This window comes from Urocitellus parryii, chromosome 14 (assembly GCF_045843805.1).
Source record: "Urocitellus parryii isolate mUroPar1 chromosome 14, mUroPar1.hap1, whole genome shotgun sequence".
Classification (NCBI taxonomy): Eukaryota; Metazoa; Chordata; class Mammalia; order Rodentia; family Sciuridae; genus Urocitellus; species Urocitellus parryii.
In genome coordinates, this window is record NC_135544.1 from 9,164,762 (window position 1) to 9,181,150 (window position 16,389).

Here is a 16,389-nt window from a genome sequence, read left to right on the forward strand (position 1 = left end):
CAGTTCTCTTACAACTAAGTGATGTTGAGCCTCTTCTCATGTGTCTATGGCCGTCTCTATGTCTTATGCTGCCCAGGCTGGCCTTGAACTCCCGGGCTCCAGCAATCCTTCTGCCTCAACCTCGAAAGTATCTGGAACTACAGGCTCACATTACCACATGAGTTCTTTGAAGAAATGTTTTTTAATCATTTGCCCTTTTTCTTTTCAGCTGGGTCACTTGTCTTTTTTTTAAAAATATCTATTGTTTTAGTTGTAGATGGACATAATATCTTTCTTTTATTTATTTATGTGGTGCTGAGGATAGAACCCAGTGCCTCACTCATGCTAGTAAATGCTCTACCACTGAGCCCCAGCCCCAGCCCCGGGTCATTTGTCTTTATTATTGAGTTGTAATCTTTTAAAATCCCAAGAAGTATTATACATGTAACTCTATAATCCCTTTCAGGAGTGATGGCGTCCTTTGAGATTTTCAGGAGATCAAAGTCACAATCCCTTTTGGATAGAAGTTCCTGATCAGATATCTAATTTGCAAACATTTTCTCTCATTCTGGGGTTGGCTTCTACTTTTTTGAAGGTATCCTATAAACGTTTTTTTTTATTTTTTTTTTATGCCCAATTTATCTTCCATTTTATTGCCTGCGCTCATACACTGACACTTACGTGTTCCAGTTCCCTAGCTGCTATTTTCCTAAGAAGGGCAGAGGGTGTTACTGTTCCCAGGAACTCTCCCTTCACGTCTGCCTTAGGGCATTCTCCTCCACAGTGACACAGCTACATGGATGGAGTGTGCCTGGTGTCCAGGGAGGGGGAACATAGACCAGGTCGAGGGGAGGGTAAACTTAACCCATGCTGCATCTTTCCAAGAACAGGGCTCTGAGGAAGCAGCCAGAGCATGAGAGATTCCACATCATAGAAACATCTGTGCGTCCTTGGACTGGCTACTTTATCCTTGTGACCTCACTTAAGAAACGAAGGGATCAGCTTAGACTATCCAGAGCAAGGGTCCTTAACATGGGTTCCACGGTGTGAGGCAGGCTGCATTTTGGGGGTTAGGACTCCAGGGCCTTCATCAGATTTTCCCAAGGATACACTAAACAAGAAATGTTCAGAATAACTAGTCAGGGCCTTGCAGACCCAAAAAACCATCCAGATTCTGTGGTCACGTTTCCTTCTGTCCCTCAGGGTACATACATCCTCAGAGTTGCTTCCCTCACGCTGAGGAACCAGGAGGTATCGTTTGCCATAGGGCCCAGGGGGATGTCAGAACTCAGCCCAGAGAGCAACCCCCAGCTTGTCCCCTCAAGACCAGGAGAGGAGCACTCCAGGGGACTGCCTTGGTCACCCCTGAAGCCACTTCCAGGCAGACGTTGGGCAAGAGGGAAAGAATGCCCACACTTGGTGGAAGCTCCCCTCTCAGAGAGGCCCCACATGGCTCGCTCAGGCTGCAGGAAATCGAGGGCAGGAAGAGGGGCTGGGGCCTGAGGGGCCCCCTTGCTCCCATCTGCAGAGCATCAGTGGGGCAGGTGGGTGGGGGTTCACAGGGGGGGCCTGGGGAGGAAATGAGAATAAACACAAGTGAGCAGAGAGGGAAGGGGCGGGAGGGGGGGCTGCGGCCTCAGCCCCTTGGCAGCCCATGAAGGGAAGTGACACAATGAGGAATGTGTTTCCCTCGCCCGTCCCGCATGGGGGTGGGAGGCAGAGCCCTGAGAATCGCCAGACCCCACCAGGGGCCAAGGGGCACGTGCTGGAACCACACCGGAGGGGTGGGTTGTGAGGGTGGGGGCCTGGGCCGTAAAACAGTGGGGGGTGGACAGGCAGTAAGGGTCACACTGCGCCAGGCCAGCGGGGTGCTGACACTGCCTGTGTCACTTCCACTCTGCCTCTGCTCTGCCTGCAGCGTCTGAGAGGGCCTGTCTCTTGCACATTCCTCATGGGTGCCCAGCACTGGGGGCACCTTCCGGGAGCTCCAGCTTCCTCTAGGAAGCTGGTCCCTTCCTGTGGCTTTCTCTTTTTTCTTCAGGGGACTCAGGATTATGGAGGGGGCTGAGTCCTTCATGTGAGAGGGAACTGGCCATGTTCGTCTGCCCCCACCACTGGAACTGTGCACAAACAAGCCCCCTCATGGGACAGCACCTCCCTTCCCTGGACACCCATTTCCTCTTGCCCAGCAGGGAACTGGCTCAGTTAACTCCCTCCTGTCCATAATCCAGACAGGTTCTGAGGCTTTGGCAGGCAGAACCAAGACCACCTCCACCCTGCGCCTGTGTCTGGGCTGGAGGGCTGCGGGGCCTTGGATGGCAGGTTGACCTGAGCTCTCTCTCGTAATCTGTGTGTTTCTGTGCCCTTGTGACGTTGAGGTTGCTCCAGGAGTCACCTACTCACTCTCTGCCTCCTAATCTCCTGGGCCCTTGGGTGAGGGCGGAGAGGATGTTGGAACATGGGCAGTGATCAGGAAGGCTCTGAAAGTGCTCTGTGGGCCTCAACCTGGTTTGAGTTGGGCAGGAAAGACCTGGTTGGCCCTGGTGTTGGTTGGTGATGACCACTGGCCCTTTAGGCATCTCTCTTCCTGGCCGTGCCCAGAGTGGAGATCTGGGTCAGGAAGAAAGCCTGTGAGTCAGCATTCAACTTAGTCCTCACTGGTCCCCCCAAGAGCCCAGAGGCCCACCAGGGCAGAAAACATTTGCTTATCCACCAGCTACCCTCCCCTGTCCCTTGGAGCAATCTATCTGCAAGGATACAATACTTATAAAATACCTCGTGATGGCCAGGCTCAAGAAGATTGTACATTTGTGTAGCGATTTTCAAAAGACTCTAAACACCTATGTTCAAAGACTTCCCAAAGCAGCGAGGTCCTCAGGGCAGCTCAGAAATGGAGTGTGTAAGAAGCTGAGGCCTCCTGACTCCCAAGGCAGGGTTCTCTTGACCCTTGGCTTCTACCCAGTTCCTCCTCTGTGGCCCTTCTGAGTCCCTTCCCACCCTGTCTCTTGGCTCCTGCATTGGTTCTAACTTTGTCCCCCAACCCCACTGCCTATCATGGGGGTTGAACCCAGGGCCACCTGCTTGCTAGGCAAATGCTCTACCACTGAGCTACATTCCTGGCTCTTTTCATTTCTTATTTAGAGACAAGATCTCACTACATTGCTGAGGCTGGCCTCAAACTTGCAATCCTCCTGCCTCATTGCCTGAGTAGCTGGCAATGTTTTTCTGACCAGTACTTCATGATGGCAACCCAGGAGGTTGAGGAGACCTGTCTGGATCATGAATCCAACTTCCCAATCAGTGATGAGGAGAAGAGATTTAGAAGGAAATCAAGTCCCCAAAGAAAGCCAGTATAAGGTGGTGTCCCAGAGGGGTTGAGGTGTGAGGGCTTTCCCACTGTCTCCCACAGGGACCTAAGGAACAATGTCATCAGCACTGTGCAGCCTGGAGCCTTCCTGGGCCTAGGGGAGCTGAAGCGTTTGTAAGTGGCATGTTCTCCCCGACACATACACACACCTCCCACCGCTCCCCTTTCCCCAGATCCAATGAGCAACCACCCCTCCTACCCACCCCAAACTCTCCCTTCTTCTCTACACCCCCAGCCCCTATTCAGCTGACATTTTAAGCCAGCTGTGGCACTGGGCCCCAGCCCACTCCCCACGCGAGTCCCCCCAGCTGCACACATGCGCCAGCCATCCCATGTGCTGCCACGTAGCTGACTTCTTCAGTCTGTGTCTCCCTAGAGATCTTTCCAACAACCGGATTGGCTGTCTCACCTCTGAGACCTTCCAGGGTCTTCCCAAGCTTCTCCGACTGTGAGTAAGGGGTGAAGGGTATGAGATGGGAGCTGGATGGAGGGTTGGGGAGGAAGAAGGCAATGCTAGACCCTTACAGGTCCCTACATTCTCTTCTCTCATCCCTCCCCCCCTCTGGCCCAGGGAGACCCTAAGATCCCGTCTCACTGTTCCCTGCCCCCTGCAGAAACATATCTGGAAACATATTCTCCAGTCTGCAACCCGGGGTCTTTGATGAGCTGCCAGCCCTTAAGATTGTGTGAGTACCTTTCCTAGCCCAGGACCAGACCCCTGCTCCCTTCCTCTGCTCAGGAGGGAGTCACATAAACATCGTGACCACTGTGGACAGCCTGATGAGTAGGCAGACAGCAGTGCCTGGAACCCTACCAGAATCAGCATGCCCTTGGTAATGGTGGTGGCACACACATACCCAAGTTTGCCCTCTCCAGCCTTGGTCCCATCCCCACGCCATGAGTCCACATTCCCTCTACTCAACTCCGTGACTCCTCTATCCACTCTGCAGAGACTTTGGCACAGAGTTCCTGACCTGTGACTGCCACCTCCGCTGGCTGCTGCCCTGGGCCAGGAATCACTCCCTGCAGCTGTCCGACCACACACTCTGTGCCTATCCCAGCGCCTTGCATGCCCAGACCCTGGGCAGCCTCCAAGAGGCTCAGCTCCGCTGCGGTGAGCAAGCCCTCAATCTGCATACCTACAGGGACCCTGTCTGTCCTCACACCCCAGACACAAGCCCTGTCCCTCACATATGGCCCTGATGGCTTGGGGCTTTCTTGGCTCTCTGTATGTCTGTGTGATGAGCAGTGTCCTATGGGTCTTCCTCTCTCCCTCAGCCCCCCAGGGAGCTGCCCTCCATTTGCTTTTCTAAATGTCCTTTAGGGCCGTTTGCTTATTCCTGTTTTTGTCTGGTCCCAACCTCTTGGATAACATGCCTACTGGGAGCCCTTTTCTTTGCCCCAAACCTGCCTGCTCTTCTCACTTGCTCCAGACTTTCTCTTGACCCTTTTTCTTCCTAGCCCAGGGCGGATACACACCAAGGGGCCCAGCACTGCCCTAGTGGATTCTCACATGCACATGCAGGTTCACACGTGAGCATTCCAGCCTAGCTACCTGGTGTCTCCTCCACAGAGGGGGCCCTGGAGCTGCACACACACCACCTCATCCCATCCCTGCGCCAAGTGGTGTTCCAGGGTGACCGGCTGCCCTTCCAGTGTTCTGCCAGCTACTTGGGCAATGACACCCACATTCGCTGGTACCACAACCGGGCCCCTGTGGAGGGTGATGAGCAGGCAGGCATCCTCCTGGCTGAAAGCCTCATTCATGACTGCACCTTCATCACCAGGTACAGGCCTTGCTGCCCCTTCTCAGCCCACAGCACAGGGTGACAATAGGCATAGTACCCACCATCTGTCCCCCAAAGGACCTAGGCCCAGTCACCTTCCCATGTGTGTGCATGTGTTTATGGAGAGCTAAGGGTCAGACATAAATAGTCTGCATAGAAGCTAGAAATTTAATGCCTCGCCAGGCGTGGTGGTGCATGCCTGTCATCCCAGCAGCTTGGGAGGCTGAGGCAGGAGGATCGTGAGTTCAAAACCAGCGTCAGCAAAAACGAGGTGCTAAGCAACTCAGTGAGACTCTGTCTCTAAATAAAATACAAAATAGGACTGTGGCTGTGGCTCAGTGGTCGAGTGCCCCTAAGTTCAATCCCTGGTACTCCCCGCTCCCCCCCCAAAAAAGAAATTTAATGCCTAATAGAAAAAAAAAAAAGTGACATTTGACCTTTATTTTTGGAGGGGGGGTTGCTGGTATTAGAACCCAGGGCCTTGTGTGTGCTATGCATATGCTCTACTAGTGAGCCACACCCCCAGCCATTTGACACTTCTTTCGTGATTAACAGTGTCTGTGGTGGCTCTCATCTGTATTATCAGGTGTAATCTTTGTGTTAGATCTGTAAGAGTTATGATTATCTCCATAATAAGGATAGGGGAACTGAAACTCAGAAACACAGTACCGTAAGGCCAATCGAAATCAGAAGAGCATGCACTGCTATCTCTCACTATATTAAGGAATAAAGAACCTGAAGCTGGTGAACTGGCCAGGGCCATGGAGGGAAGGTGGCGGGCTGGGCCTGAGAGTGCCTCACTGAGCCAGCTCTTGCCTTCTGCCCACCTGCAGCGAGCTGACCCTGTCTCACATCGGCGTGTGGGCCTCAGGCGAGTGGGAATGCTCCGTGTCCACGGTCCAGGGCAACACCAGCAAGAAGGTGGAGATTGTGGTGCTGGAGTCCTCTGCCTCCTACTGCCCTGCTGAGCGTGTTGCCAACAACCGTGGGGACTTCAGGTTCGTGCTGCTCCACTCTGCAGGAACTGCCAGGAGAGATCCAGCCACATTTCCACCACATGCTGCCCCAGTCCCCATCCCTGCTTTCACACCCGAGAGTGGCCAAGGGCTCCCCACTGTTCTCTTCGGAGATCCCAAAGACTCCCCTCTTGTCATTCAGGCTGAAGTCCTGCCGTTGGATCTTGAGAAACATTATCTTTATAGATTCAATCACCAGTTGCAATGTCCTGCACAAGATACAACGGGAGCCAGGTGCAATAGCTCATGCCTATAATCCCAGGGGCTCAAGAGACTGAGGCAGGAGGATCATGAGTTCAAAGACAGCTTCAGCAAAAACGAGGCACTACGTAACTCAGTGAGACCCTGTCTCTAAATAAAATACAAAATAGGGTTGGGGATGTGGTCAAGTACCCCTAAGTTCAATCCCTGATACACTCCCCTCAAAAAAACCCAGAAAACAAACAAAAAGACACAATGAGCTTTCCTCCCTCCCCTCTCCCTGGGTTCCTTCTTTCCCTGGGGCACTTTATCACCAACCACATTTCCAGTTCTTTTAATTAATTAATTAATTTATATATTGAGAAGTGTTCTCGATAAATTGTGAGGCCAACCTCAAACTTGTGATATGTGGTATCCCAAGTCTCTTGGATTACAGGTATGTGCCACCATGCCTAACCACACAATGGCTTTCCCCCCCCTATTTTGTTTATTTATCTTTATGTGATGCTGAGATTTGAACCCAATGTCTCACATGCACTAGGCAAGTGTTCTACCACTGAGTCACAAACCCAGCCTCCACAATGGCTTTTAAAATTGCTCCCTTAGAGGCTGGGGATATAGCTCAGTGGTAGGGCACTTACCTAACATGTGCAAGGCCCTGGATTTGATCTCTAGCACCATAAAAAAAAATTTGTTCCTCGTATTAATAGTTTGCAAAGGTTTCCCACAAACTGTATCACATCTTAATATCCCAACAGCCCTTTCTATAAAGCAGGGCAGGTATTATTCTCCCCGTGTATAGCTGAGAGTACTAAGGCTCAGAAAGGGTAAGTGGCCTGCCTAAGGCCATAGCTAATAACAGACGGAACTTGAACTTGAACTCAGAGTTGCATTCCTCATCACCTGTGAAAGTTCTAGAAAGTAGAACTTGGGAACACCTTGAAGACCACTGAACATCCTCTCCTAGGTCCTTCCCAAAGGCCCCAGAATTCTGGCATCACAGTTCTAAGGGCAGTGGTGGGGGGAGTCCCAAAGAGCCTGAGTCTTCAGTATCTTCCAACCTCTGTCCCCAGGTGGCCTCGAACTCTTGCTGGCATCACAGCCTACCAGTCCTGCCTACAGTATCCCTTTACCTCGGTGCCCCTGAGCGGGGGCGCTCCAGGCACCCGAGCCTCCCGCCGATGTGACCGAGCTGGCCGCTGGGAACCAGGGGACTACTCTCATTGTCTGTACACCAATGACATCACCCGGGTGCTCTATACCTTTGTGCTGGTGAGGCTGGGAGAGGAGGGGGCAGGGAGCAGCCCTTTAGCTCTGGTTCTAGGGATGGGACAGTTTGAAGCCTCATGACCTGCAGGGGAGGGAAGTCCAGCTCGAAGGCTGCTCTGCTGTATCTCCTGCGTCCAGGGTGTGCTCAGTGAGGGGTGTGCACAGGGAAGGTTGTGGGTCAGCCCCCTTGTCCCTGGTGCTGTCTTTGAGTTTCTAACAAGACCACCCTCCACCACTCCACCCCTTTTTATCTGCTAACACATCGATATTTGGCACCGGCAGGGGGAGGCCTCGGGAGGGGATGGTCATGGCCTTATATGTGGTTCCTATCTTACCAACCTTGCAGGTGCTCTAGGACCCTCTCCCCAGGCACTGTCCTGAGCACCAGCATCAAATAAAGGGGCCCCTAGGGACAATTCTAGGGCAGAAAGAACAAGACTGGATGATCCTCTTTCTTTCCTTAACACCCCAGATGCCCATCAATGCCTCCAATGCGCTGACCCTGGCCCACCAGCTGCGAGTGTACACGGCTGAGGCTGCCAGCTTCTCGGACATGATGGATGTAGTCTATGTGGCTCAGATGATCCAGAAATTTTTGGGTTATGTCGACCAGATCAAAGAGGTGAGATTCAACTAGTCCACTGAGGACCCCAGACACCACCCTATCATTGGTTCAGGTCACTATCACACCCCAGCCACTGGTCCCCAAACCTACTCCTGCACTCAGTGACCACCCTCCCCTCTGCAGCTGGTGGAGGTGATGGTGGACATGGCCAGTAACCTGATGCTGGTGGATGAACACCTGCTGTGGCTGGCCCAGCGCGAGGACAAGGCCTGCAGTGGCATCGTGGGTGCCCTGGAGCGCATCGGGGGTGCTGCCCTCAGCCCCCATGCCCAGCACATCTCTGTGGTAAATGGGTCAGCGTGGAAGGGATTCCCTTGGGGCTGAGCACTGAGAGGGTCATCAGAGTCAACTGGGGCCAACACTCATGATTCATAGAAGAGAAGCACTTCCTTCTCTGAGATGTGCCTTCCAGGCTTCAGCTAAGAAGAACAGCCAAATTGGCTAAGCTCTGAGTTGTCAGGGGCAGTGCCAAGGGCGAGTGGCAGTGTAGAAATTGCACAAGAGTTCCTGGTGGGGAACTGAGCTGGAGGGCTAGTCTGGTGGACATAAACAGGAGGAAGGAGGAAGGAGCAGAAGGAGCAGGAAGAAGGCTTGGTAGCAGGGCACACAGCACTTATGATGCAGTGAGAGAAGTCACTGAGAAGAGGGTGACATTTCCATTTGGGTGGATTTAACAACCATGGTAGAGTTTCTTCTGCATATACACTAGGCATTTCAGGAGATACCTAGGAAGTTAGACATGGACCCTGCTCTAGAGCTGAGTTAGGGCGATAGAAGTAGCAAATGCTACCAGGTGACCACGGGAGTACCAGTGCTTTAGGAGGAGGGAGGAGGCTTGTGGTCAGGTTGGGTGGGACATTCCATGGTACCTGTAAGACTGGGCATGCTTTGAAAAGATCGTGAGGAATAAAGGGTAATGGGCACAGCCCGAGCAGATCTGCAGAGGGAATGTGCAGTCTCCAGCACTGTGTGTGGGAGGGGTGACAAGTTCCCTGTCCCTAGAACTCAAGGAACGTGGCATTGGAGGCCTACCTCATCAAGCCACACAGCTATGTGGGCCTGACCTGCACAGCCTTTCAGAGGAGGGAAGGAGGACTGTCAGGTGGACGGCTGGGAGGCCCTGGCCAGAACGCCCTGCCCGAACCTGAGCCCCCAGCTGATCAGCAGCTCCGCTTCCGCTGCACCACCGGGAGGCCCAACATTTCTCTGTCATCCTTCCACATCAAGGTGGGCACTAGGTGCCGAGGTGTGGGGACTGGAGGTACAGATGGTGGAGGTGGGTGGTGTGAGCAGATGCAGGGGCTGGGAAAGTGGGAGGTGAAAGGGGGAAGGAGAGTAGAAGCCGGAGGATGTAGGAAGACCTCAGAGCTCAGAGGATGCTGAGTATCTCTAAGGAGCTCCTATGTCCCCCCCAGAACAGCGTGGCCCTGGCCTCCATCCAGCTGCCCCCTAGCCTGTTCTCATCCCTTCCGGCTGCCCTGGCTCCTCCAGTACCTCCAGACTGCACCCTGCAACTCCTCGTCTTCCGAAACGGCCGCCTCTTCCGCAGCCATGGCAACACCTCCCGCCCAGGAGCTGCTGGGCCTGGCAAGAGGCGTGGTGTGGCCACCCCGGTCATCTTTGCAGGAACCAGTAAGGGACTGAACTCCCAGCATACGTCTGCCTGGTGCCCCTCATTCTGCCCTCCCCTCTACCCAGAGTCCCTTACTGCCCGAGTTGAGTTAGCAGAAGATGGTGGGTTCCTCACCATTTCCCAAGAGGAGGGCAGAGATGTCCCATAAAAGAAGGGTTGGTGGAGAAAAGGCTCAGGGAACACTGGAATTTATATCCCAGGTTTGTCACATTTCATGAGGGCTGTAAACATAACCCCTCAACCCATTCCCTCCAACACACCAAAACACACGAGCTTCTTGCACTGCAACACACAGCCCCAGGCAGGAAGCATGAGCACCTTCTGCAGCTCAGTATGAAGCTTGGCACAACAGGGAATAAAACATCTAGGCTGGGGCCCCTGTCCTCGTAGAGGCCACCATCTCACTGAGCAACAGGAGGCTGTGTAACATGCCAGGGTAACAACAGAGGTTCCTGGAGTCTTCTGAAGAGACATCATGGGTGAGACCTGTCCTCAAAAGGCAAGATGGCTCTGGCATTATGGTCAGAGGTGGGACTGGTACAGTGGGCCTTGAGGAATGGTCAGGATTTCAGTAAGGGAAGATGGAGAGCAGGGCAGGAGGAGTAAGGTGAGCAGAGCTCTGATGAGTGGGACACACTGTGCCAAACTCTGCCTTGCTTAGGGGTTGGCCCATCCTCAACTAGCCGGTTCTACCAAGGCAGCTTCCTGCAGGCCAGCTGCCCCCCACCCCACGTGCCTTTTTTTTTTCCTATCCCCCCCCCAGTAGTACTGGGGATCAAGTCCAGGGGCATTCTAACACTGAGCTACAGCCCCAGCCCTTTTTATTTTGAGACAGGGTCTCACTAAGTTGCCAAGGCTGGTCTTGAACTCGGAATCCTCTGGCCTCAGGCTCCCAAGTCACTGGGGTTACAGGCCTGCATCCCCAAGGCCCGCCATGCCTTTTTTCTATCTGTGATTCATTCCGCTGATCCTCCCACCCTCCAGGCTCTGGGCTTATTTTCCAGTCTCTCTCCAACTTCAGTCCCGCCCACACACTGCCACCAGATTCATCTTCTTACAACATCCTGTGCACATCAGAGAGCCCCTTGAAATTCTTGGTGGTTTCCCATCATCGGAACTGCCTTCCTCCACGTGCCATTCGGGGGCCTACGTGACTTGGCTCCAGGACCTTCTCACCGCCGGAAGGTGTTGCTGTCACCTCTCTGGGGTTCCCTTCCCATTCTTAGAATAGGCCGTTTCCATTCTGGCCAGGAATGCTCACTGAGGACCTGACGTGTGCCAGACTGGGCTGGGATTAGAACACACCTGAGTACAGACAGTTGTGTCCTTGTCTAGGAGAAACATACACTTCAGCAAAGAAGACAGGCGTTGAAGAAGTCATTGGAAGTGAACGGCCATGTGGGGTGTCTGGAGCATTAGTTATGAGGAACAGCTGAACCTAGTTAGGGGCTAGGGAAGGCTTTTCTGAAAAGTGAGGTTTCCAACAAGATTCAAAGGATAAGAACCACCTTTGGGAAGGTCAGAGTCGGCGTCAGCAGCCTCATGGGCTCACTGAACTGTGTGCAGAGAGGTGGGTGGTTTAGGAGTCTGTGGTTTCGTGTCTCAGGCAGATTCCTTCTTGACCCTCTGTTCAGGGCCCCTCTCTCTTGTTGGGAATACCTTCACACACACCCCTTTAGCTAACCACCCTCTTCTGCTTTTACAAGCACCCGTTCCATTCATGTCCCTCCTGCCTCCTTCCTGCCCTCCTCCTTGTCCACTCCAACCCACTTTCCTGACATGGTACCAACTTTCCCTCCCTCTCAGGAGACAACAGACTCCTCCTTTTACTTGATTTTTTTTTTTTTTTTTTTTTTGGTACTGGGGATTGAACTCAGGGGCACTTAACCACATCCCCCAACCTTTTTTCTTTTTTGTATTTTTTAAGGATTTTTTTTTAGTTGTAGATGAACACACCTGATCCTTATTCCCTCCACATTAACTTCTCTCTCCCTGCCCCTGAGCACCCCAGTCCAAGTTGGCTCTTCTTAGAGGACAACACCACCTCTCCTTGGGCACCTAGAGTAGATCTCCTCTTCACCCCTATCTAGTCTCCCAAGTTAGACTGAGGTCCATACTTGGCATCCAGTTCTGCCCTGAAGGCCAACAGTGCCCCACCCAGCAGGGGTCTGATGCATCTCTGGCAGCTACTGCAGCTGCAGCTTCCTCCCCACTGATCCAGCCTCTCTGGCAGCCTTGTGTGTATCCATGTAGACTTCCCTTTCCCCTGTAGGTGGCTGTGGCGTGGGAAACCTGACTGAGCCTGTGGCTGTTTCACTGCGGCACTGGGCTGAGGGGGCTGACCCCATGGCAGCTTGGTGGAGCCAGGAAGGGCCTGGGGGATGGAGCTCTGAGGGCTGTCGGCTCCGCTCCAGTCAGCCCAATGTCAGCTCCCTACACTGCCAGCACCTGGGCAACGTGGCTGTCCTCATGGTGGGTATCATGGGGGCCTGGAGGTGGGAAGGCAAGGGCACAAGCAAGTACAGGAGGTAGTGATGGGGTCCTCTGATTGCCTGGGACCATGGTGAAATACAGAAAGGACAGCAGCCTTGTTGAGCCCCATAACTGTCAGGACTCATGGAAAATGGGTCTCTGGCCTCTCCCATATCCCTGTCTTTCAGGGCCAGGGAGGGTCACCTCTTTGCCCTTTTCTAGAGAGATGGATCTAAAACTACCCAGTCTGACTCTCACATCCTGTATTTTCTGAGACCCAGATTCTTAAAGTGGAAAAAAAAAATCTGGGAACTTTTCTCCTCTTTCTGACCATCCCCTCCCTCATCACATTTCATACCATACTTTCTCAGATGCTAAGCTGGCTTGCTCCTGTGTCAGACAGAACCTTCTCCATTTCCTCATCTGATTCGACTTCCTCAGATATGGAGCCAGCCGGCATGCTGCTATGTCACAGACAGAACCTTCTTCCTCTTGAAAAGTTCCCAGAAAAGCAGGACACTGGGAGGGGGAAGGCAGGCAGTAGACTGTCAGTATTCCCTAAAGCTGACTTCCTGAGAGTGGATGTCCTGATGTTTCCATCTGGGCCTACCTGGATGGACTCAGCACCAACGAACTCTCAGGTTCCATGCTAGCAGGGCTCAGGAAGAAGGAAAATGGCCTGGGCGGGGACTGAACAGGTTGGCTTGTTACTCTTACTTATTTCCTCTTTCCCAGGAGCTGAGTGCTTTCCCCAGGGAGGCAGGGGGCTCTGGGGCTGGGTTGCATCCTGTCGTGTACCCGTGCACAGCCCTGCTGCTGCTCTGCCTCTTCTCCACCATCATCACCTACATCCTCAACCACAGGTGGGAGCTGATGCAGGAAAGGAGGGTGAGGGGGGATGGGAGCAGGTGTCACCAAGGACTGGAAGGTGTTTCTTTCTCAGGTGGGTCCACATGACTTAGCCAGGCTCTTGTCTAGCATTGTATCTAAAGGTTGGAGAATTATGTGGGGAGTTAAGGACTTTCTGTCCTGTGGCCTTGGTCACATTCACACACACATGCACATACATAGATATCTGCCTTCCCCCCCTCCCCGTTAGCTTTTCCAGTGTCCTTGAGACTCCATAGGCCTACCTTGTGTTGGACAGCCCATTAATGAAAGACTCTTTTTGGGGCAGCTCTATTCATGTGTCCCGGAAGGGTTGGCACATGCTGCTGAACCTGTGTTTCCACATGGCCATGACCTCTGCTGTCTTTGCCGGGGGCATCACACTCACCAACTACCAGATGGTCTGCCAGGCGGTAAGCAGAAAGGGCTAGGGGCCCCAGGATGAGTGATAGCAGCCTAGGCGTAGAGTAGGGAGATGTACAGCAATAAAGAAGCTCATGGGAATAGGCTCCAGCTCCGCTGTTCTCTCTGTGCCAGCCTTGGAGGGTGGGTGGAGGTGGCATAGAGAATGAGAAGGCATGGTAAGAACCAGATCAGAGAAAATAAGAGATAGGGCTTCAAAGTGGAGAGTGGGGATCCACAATGGAGGTGGGTTAGGGACAAGCCAGACAGCAATGGCAGGGTGCTTGAAAATATGTGGGGCAGGAGAGAACCCTGGGTGGAAGCAAAGGGAATAGCAACAGATACAGAAGCTTAGTGAGTATCTAGGTCATGATCTGGGTAAAGAGAAAGAGCTGTGGGAGTGGGGGCTGGAAACACTGGGAGGGGTGGGAGCATACTGTCAGGGCGGAGGCTCTGAGGTTGCCCGGTCATAGCAGCCCAGGTCCCCCAGCCTCAGTGCCTTGACCCTGCAGGTGGGCATCACTCTGCACTACTCTTCATTGTCCACACTGCTCTGGATGGGGGTGAAGGCCAGAGTCCTGCACAAGGAGCTCACCTGGAGGGCACCCCCTCCACAAGAAGGGGACCCTGCCCCGCCTGCTCCCCGCCCCATGCTCCGGTACATACTTTCAACTGTCAGCTTTGCAACCAGAGAGGGACTCAGGCTGGTGTAGCAAAGCTCCCAGGGTGGATGCAGAGTAGATGCAAGATCCTTGGAGATCACTCTCCAAAGACAGAAGAGGCAATGCACTTGGTGCAGACAGGTTACACGGGCTGTGGAGTGGGTGCATCTTGCAAGCTTTTCAGATGTGACAAGGTCAGGGAAGGAGGTAACTCCAAAAGACATTGGACAGGGATCATGAAAACCTGAGTGGCAGCTGGGACTTTTCTACACTGTTTAGGGTCAGAGAGAGCGAGATTGTTCTTGGTCAAGTCCTCTAGGAACCTATTAAGCCAGCATCTCTGGCAAAAACAATTCTGACAAGATTCAAGGGGAAAGAGGCTGGGACAAAGATATCAGGTCAGGGTTCGGAGTTCCTGGATCTCCTTTTCCTTCTCCCATCTTGCTGATCTCCAAACCCCATTCCCCTCCAGGTTCTACTTGATTGCTGGAGGCATTCCACTCATCATCTGTGGCATCACCGCTGCAGTCAACATCCACAACTACCGGGACCACGGTCCCTAGTGAGCACCACTTCCTTCTGCCCCAAACCTACCCATGGTCGCTGGATGCCCTCTATACCATAGGGAGGCATAACTGGTCAGGCCTACCTTGCCAGGGACCCCACCTAAACTCATGCATGTTGATTAAGCCAGGAGCTGCCTCTGCGCTTCCCATATCCTATCTCCCCAACCACCTCCGCTTGTGGGTCACATGTCAGATGTGCTGCTCCTCCTCCTCATCCACTGCCTCTGTGTCTCCCCTCAGCTGCTGGCTGGTGTGGCGTCCTAGCCTCGGAGCCTTCTACATCCCGGTAGCTTTGATTCTGCTGATCACCTGGATCTACTTCCTGTGTGCAGGGCTACATTTGCGGGGTCCTCTGGCACAGAGCACAAAGGCAGGCAACAGCAGGATCTCCTTGGAGCCTGGAGAGGAGATGAGGGGTTCCACCAGACTCAGGAGCAGCGGTGCCCTTCTGAGTGACTCAGGCTCCCTTCTGGCTACCGGGAGCGCTGAAGTGGCGACTCCTGGGCCCCTGGAGGACGGTGACGTCCTCTATTCTCCGGGAGTCCAGCTGGGGGCGCTGATGACCACACATTTCCTGTACCTGGCTATGTGGGCCTGCGGGGCTCTGGCAGTGTCCCAGCGCTGGCTGCCCCGGGTAGTGTGCAGTTGTCTGTATGGGGTGGCGGCCTCTGCCCTGGGCCTCTTCGTCTTCACGCATCATTGTGCCAGGCGTAGGGACGTTAGGGCCTCCTGGCGTGCCTGCTGTCCTCCTGCCTCGCCTTCGGCCTCCCACACCCCACCCCGAGCCCTGCCCGCCCCCCTAGAGGACGGTTCCCCAGTGCTGGGGGAGAGGCCCGCCTCCCTCAAATCCTCTCCCAGCGGCAGCAGCTGCCACATGCCACCACTGGGCCCCTGCAAGCTCACCAACCTACAGCTGGCCCAGAGTCAGGTGTGCGAGGCAGGGGTTGCAGCACGTGGGGAAGGGGAGCCAGAGCCCACGGGCTCCCGGGGGAGCCTTGTTCCCCGCCACCCCAACAACTTGCACCATGGGCGCCGAGTGCACAAGAGTCGGGCCAAGGGGTACCGCGCGGGGGAAGCTGGGGGCAAGAACCGGCTCAAGGCCCTGCGTGCAGGAGCGGCCCCCGGGGCGCCAGAGCTGCTATCCAGCGAGAGCGGCAGCCTGCACAACAGCCCTTCCGACAGCTACCCAGGCAGCAGCCGCAACAGCCCGGGCGCCGGCCTCCCACTGGAGGGCGAGCCCATGCTCACCCCATCCGAGGGCAGTGACACCAGCGTCGCACCACTCCCCGAGACCGGGCGGCCGGGTCAGCGCCGCAGCGCCAGCCGCGACAATCTCAAAGGCGGTGGCGCGCTGGAGAAAGAAAGCAAGCGCCGCTCGTACCCGCTCAACACAGCCAACCTGAACGGCGCCCCCAAGGGGGGCAAGTACGAAGACGTCAACATGACAGGCGCAGAGGTGGCTGGGGGCGGTTGCATGAAGACAGGCCTCTGGAAGAGCGAAACCACCGTCTAGGGCAGGGGC

General features: G+C 54.3%; 1 protein-coding gene and 1 non-coding gene across 2 annotated transcripts in view; one reads left to right on the forward strand and one right to left on the reverse strand.

Moving 5' to 3' along the window:
- Nucleotides 1-16,389, forward strand: part of Adgra2 (adhesion G protein-coupled receptor A2) — a 36,463-nt gene extending 20,074 nt beyond the window's left edge. Inside the window, exons 3-19 of the mRNA XM_026404683.2 lie at nt 3,389-3,460; nt 3,723-3,794; nt 3,961-4,032; nt 4,297-4,460; nt 4,920-5,133; nt 5,967-6,131; nt 7,424-7,622; nt 8,092-8,241; nt 8,368-8,529; nt 9,247-9,471; nt 9,660-9,876; nt 12,150-12,349; nt 13,085-13,212; nt 13,527-13,650; nt 14,152-14,297; nt 14,774-14,863; nt 15,108-16,389. Coding sequence (XP_026260468.1) covers nt 3,389-3,460; nt 3,723-3,794; nt 3,961-4,032; nt 4,297-4,460; nt 4,920-5,133; nt 5,967-6,131; nt 7,424-7,622; nt 8,092-8,241; nt 8,368-8,529; nt 9,247-9,471; nt 9,660-9,876; nt 12,150-12,349; nt 13,085-13,212; nt 13,527-13,650; nt 14,152-14,297; nt 14,774-14,863; nt 15,108-16,380 — 3,673 coding nt within the window. The 3' untranslated portion in view covers nt 16,381-16,389. The remainder of the gene's footprint in view (nt 1-3,388; nt 3,461-3,722; nt 3,795-3,960; nt 4,033-4,296; nt 4,461-4,919; nt 5,134-5,966; nt 6,132-7,423; nt 7,623-8,091; nt 8,242-8,367; nt 8,530-9,246; nt 9,472-9,659; nt 9,877-12,149; nt 12,350-13,084; nt 13,213-13,526; nt 13,651-14,151; nt 14,298-14,773; nt 14,864-15,107) is intronic.
- Nucleotides 3,026-3,100, reverse strand: Trnaa-agc (transfer RNA alanine (anticodon AGC)). The gene has a single exon. It is a non-coding gene; the product is annotated as a tRNA-Ala (tRNA).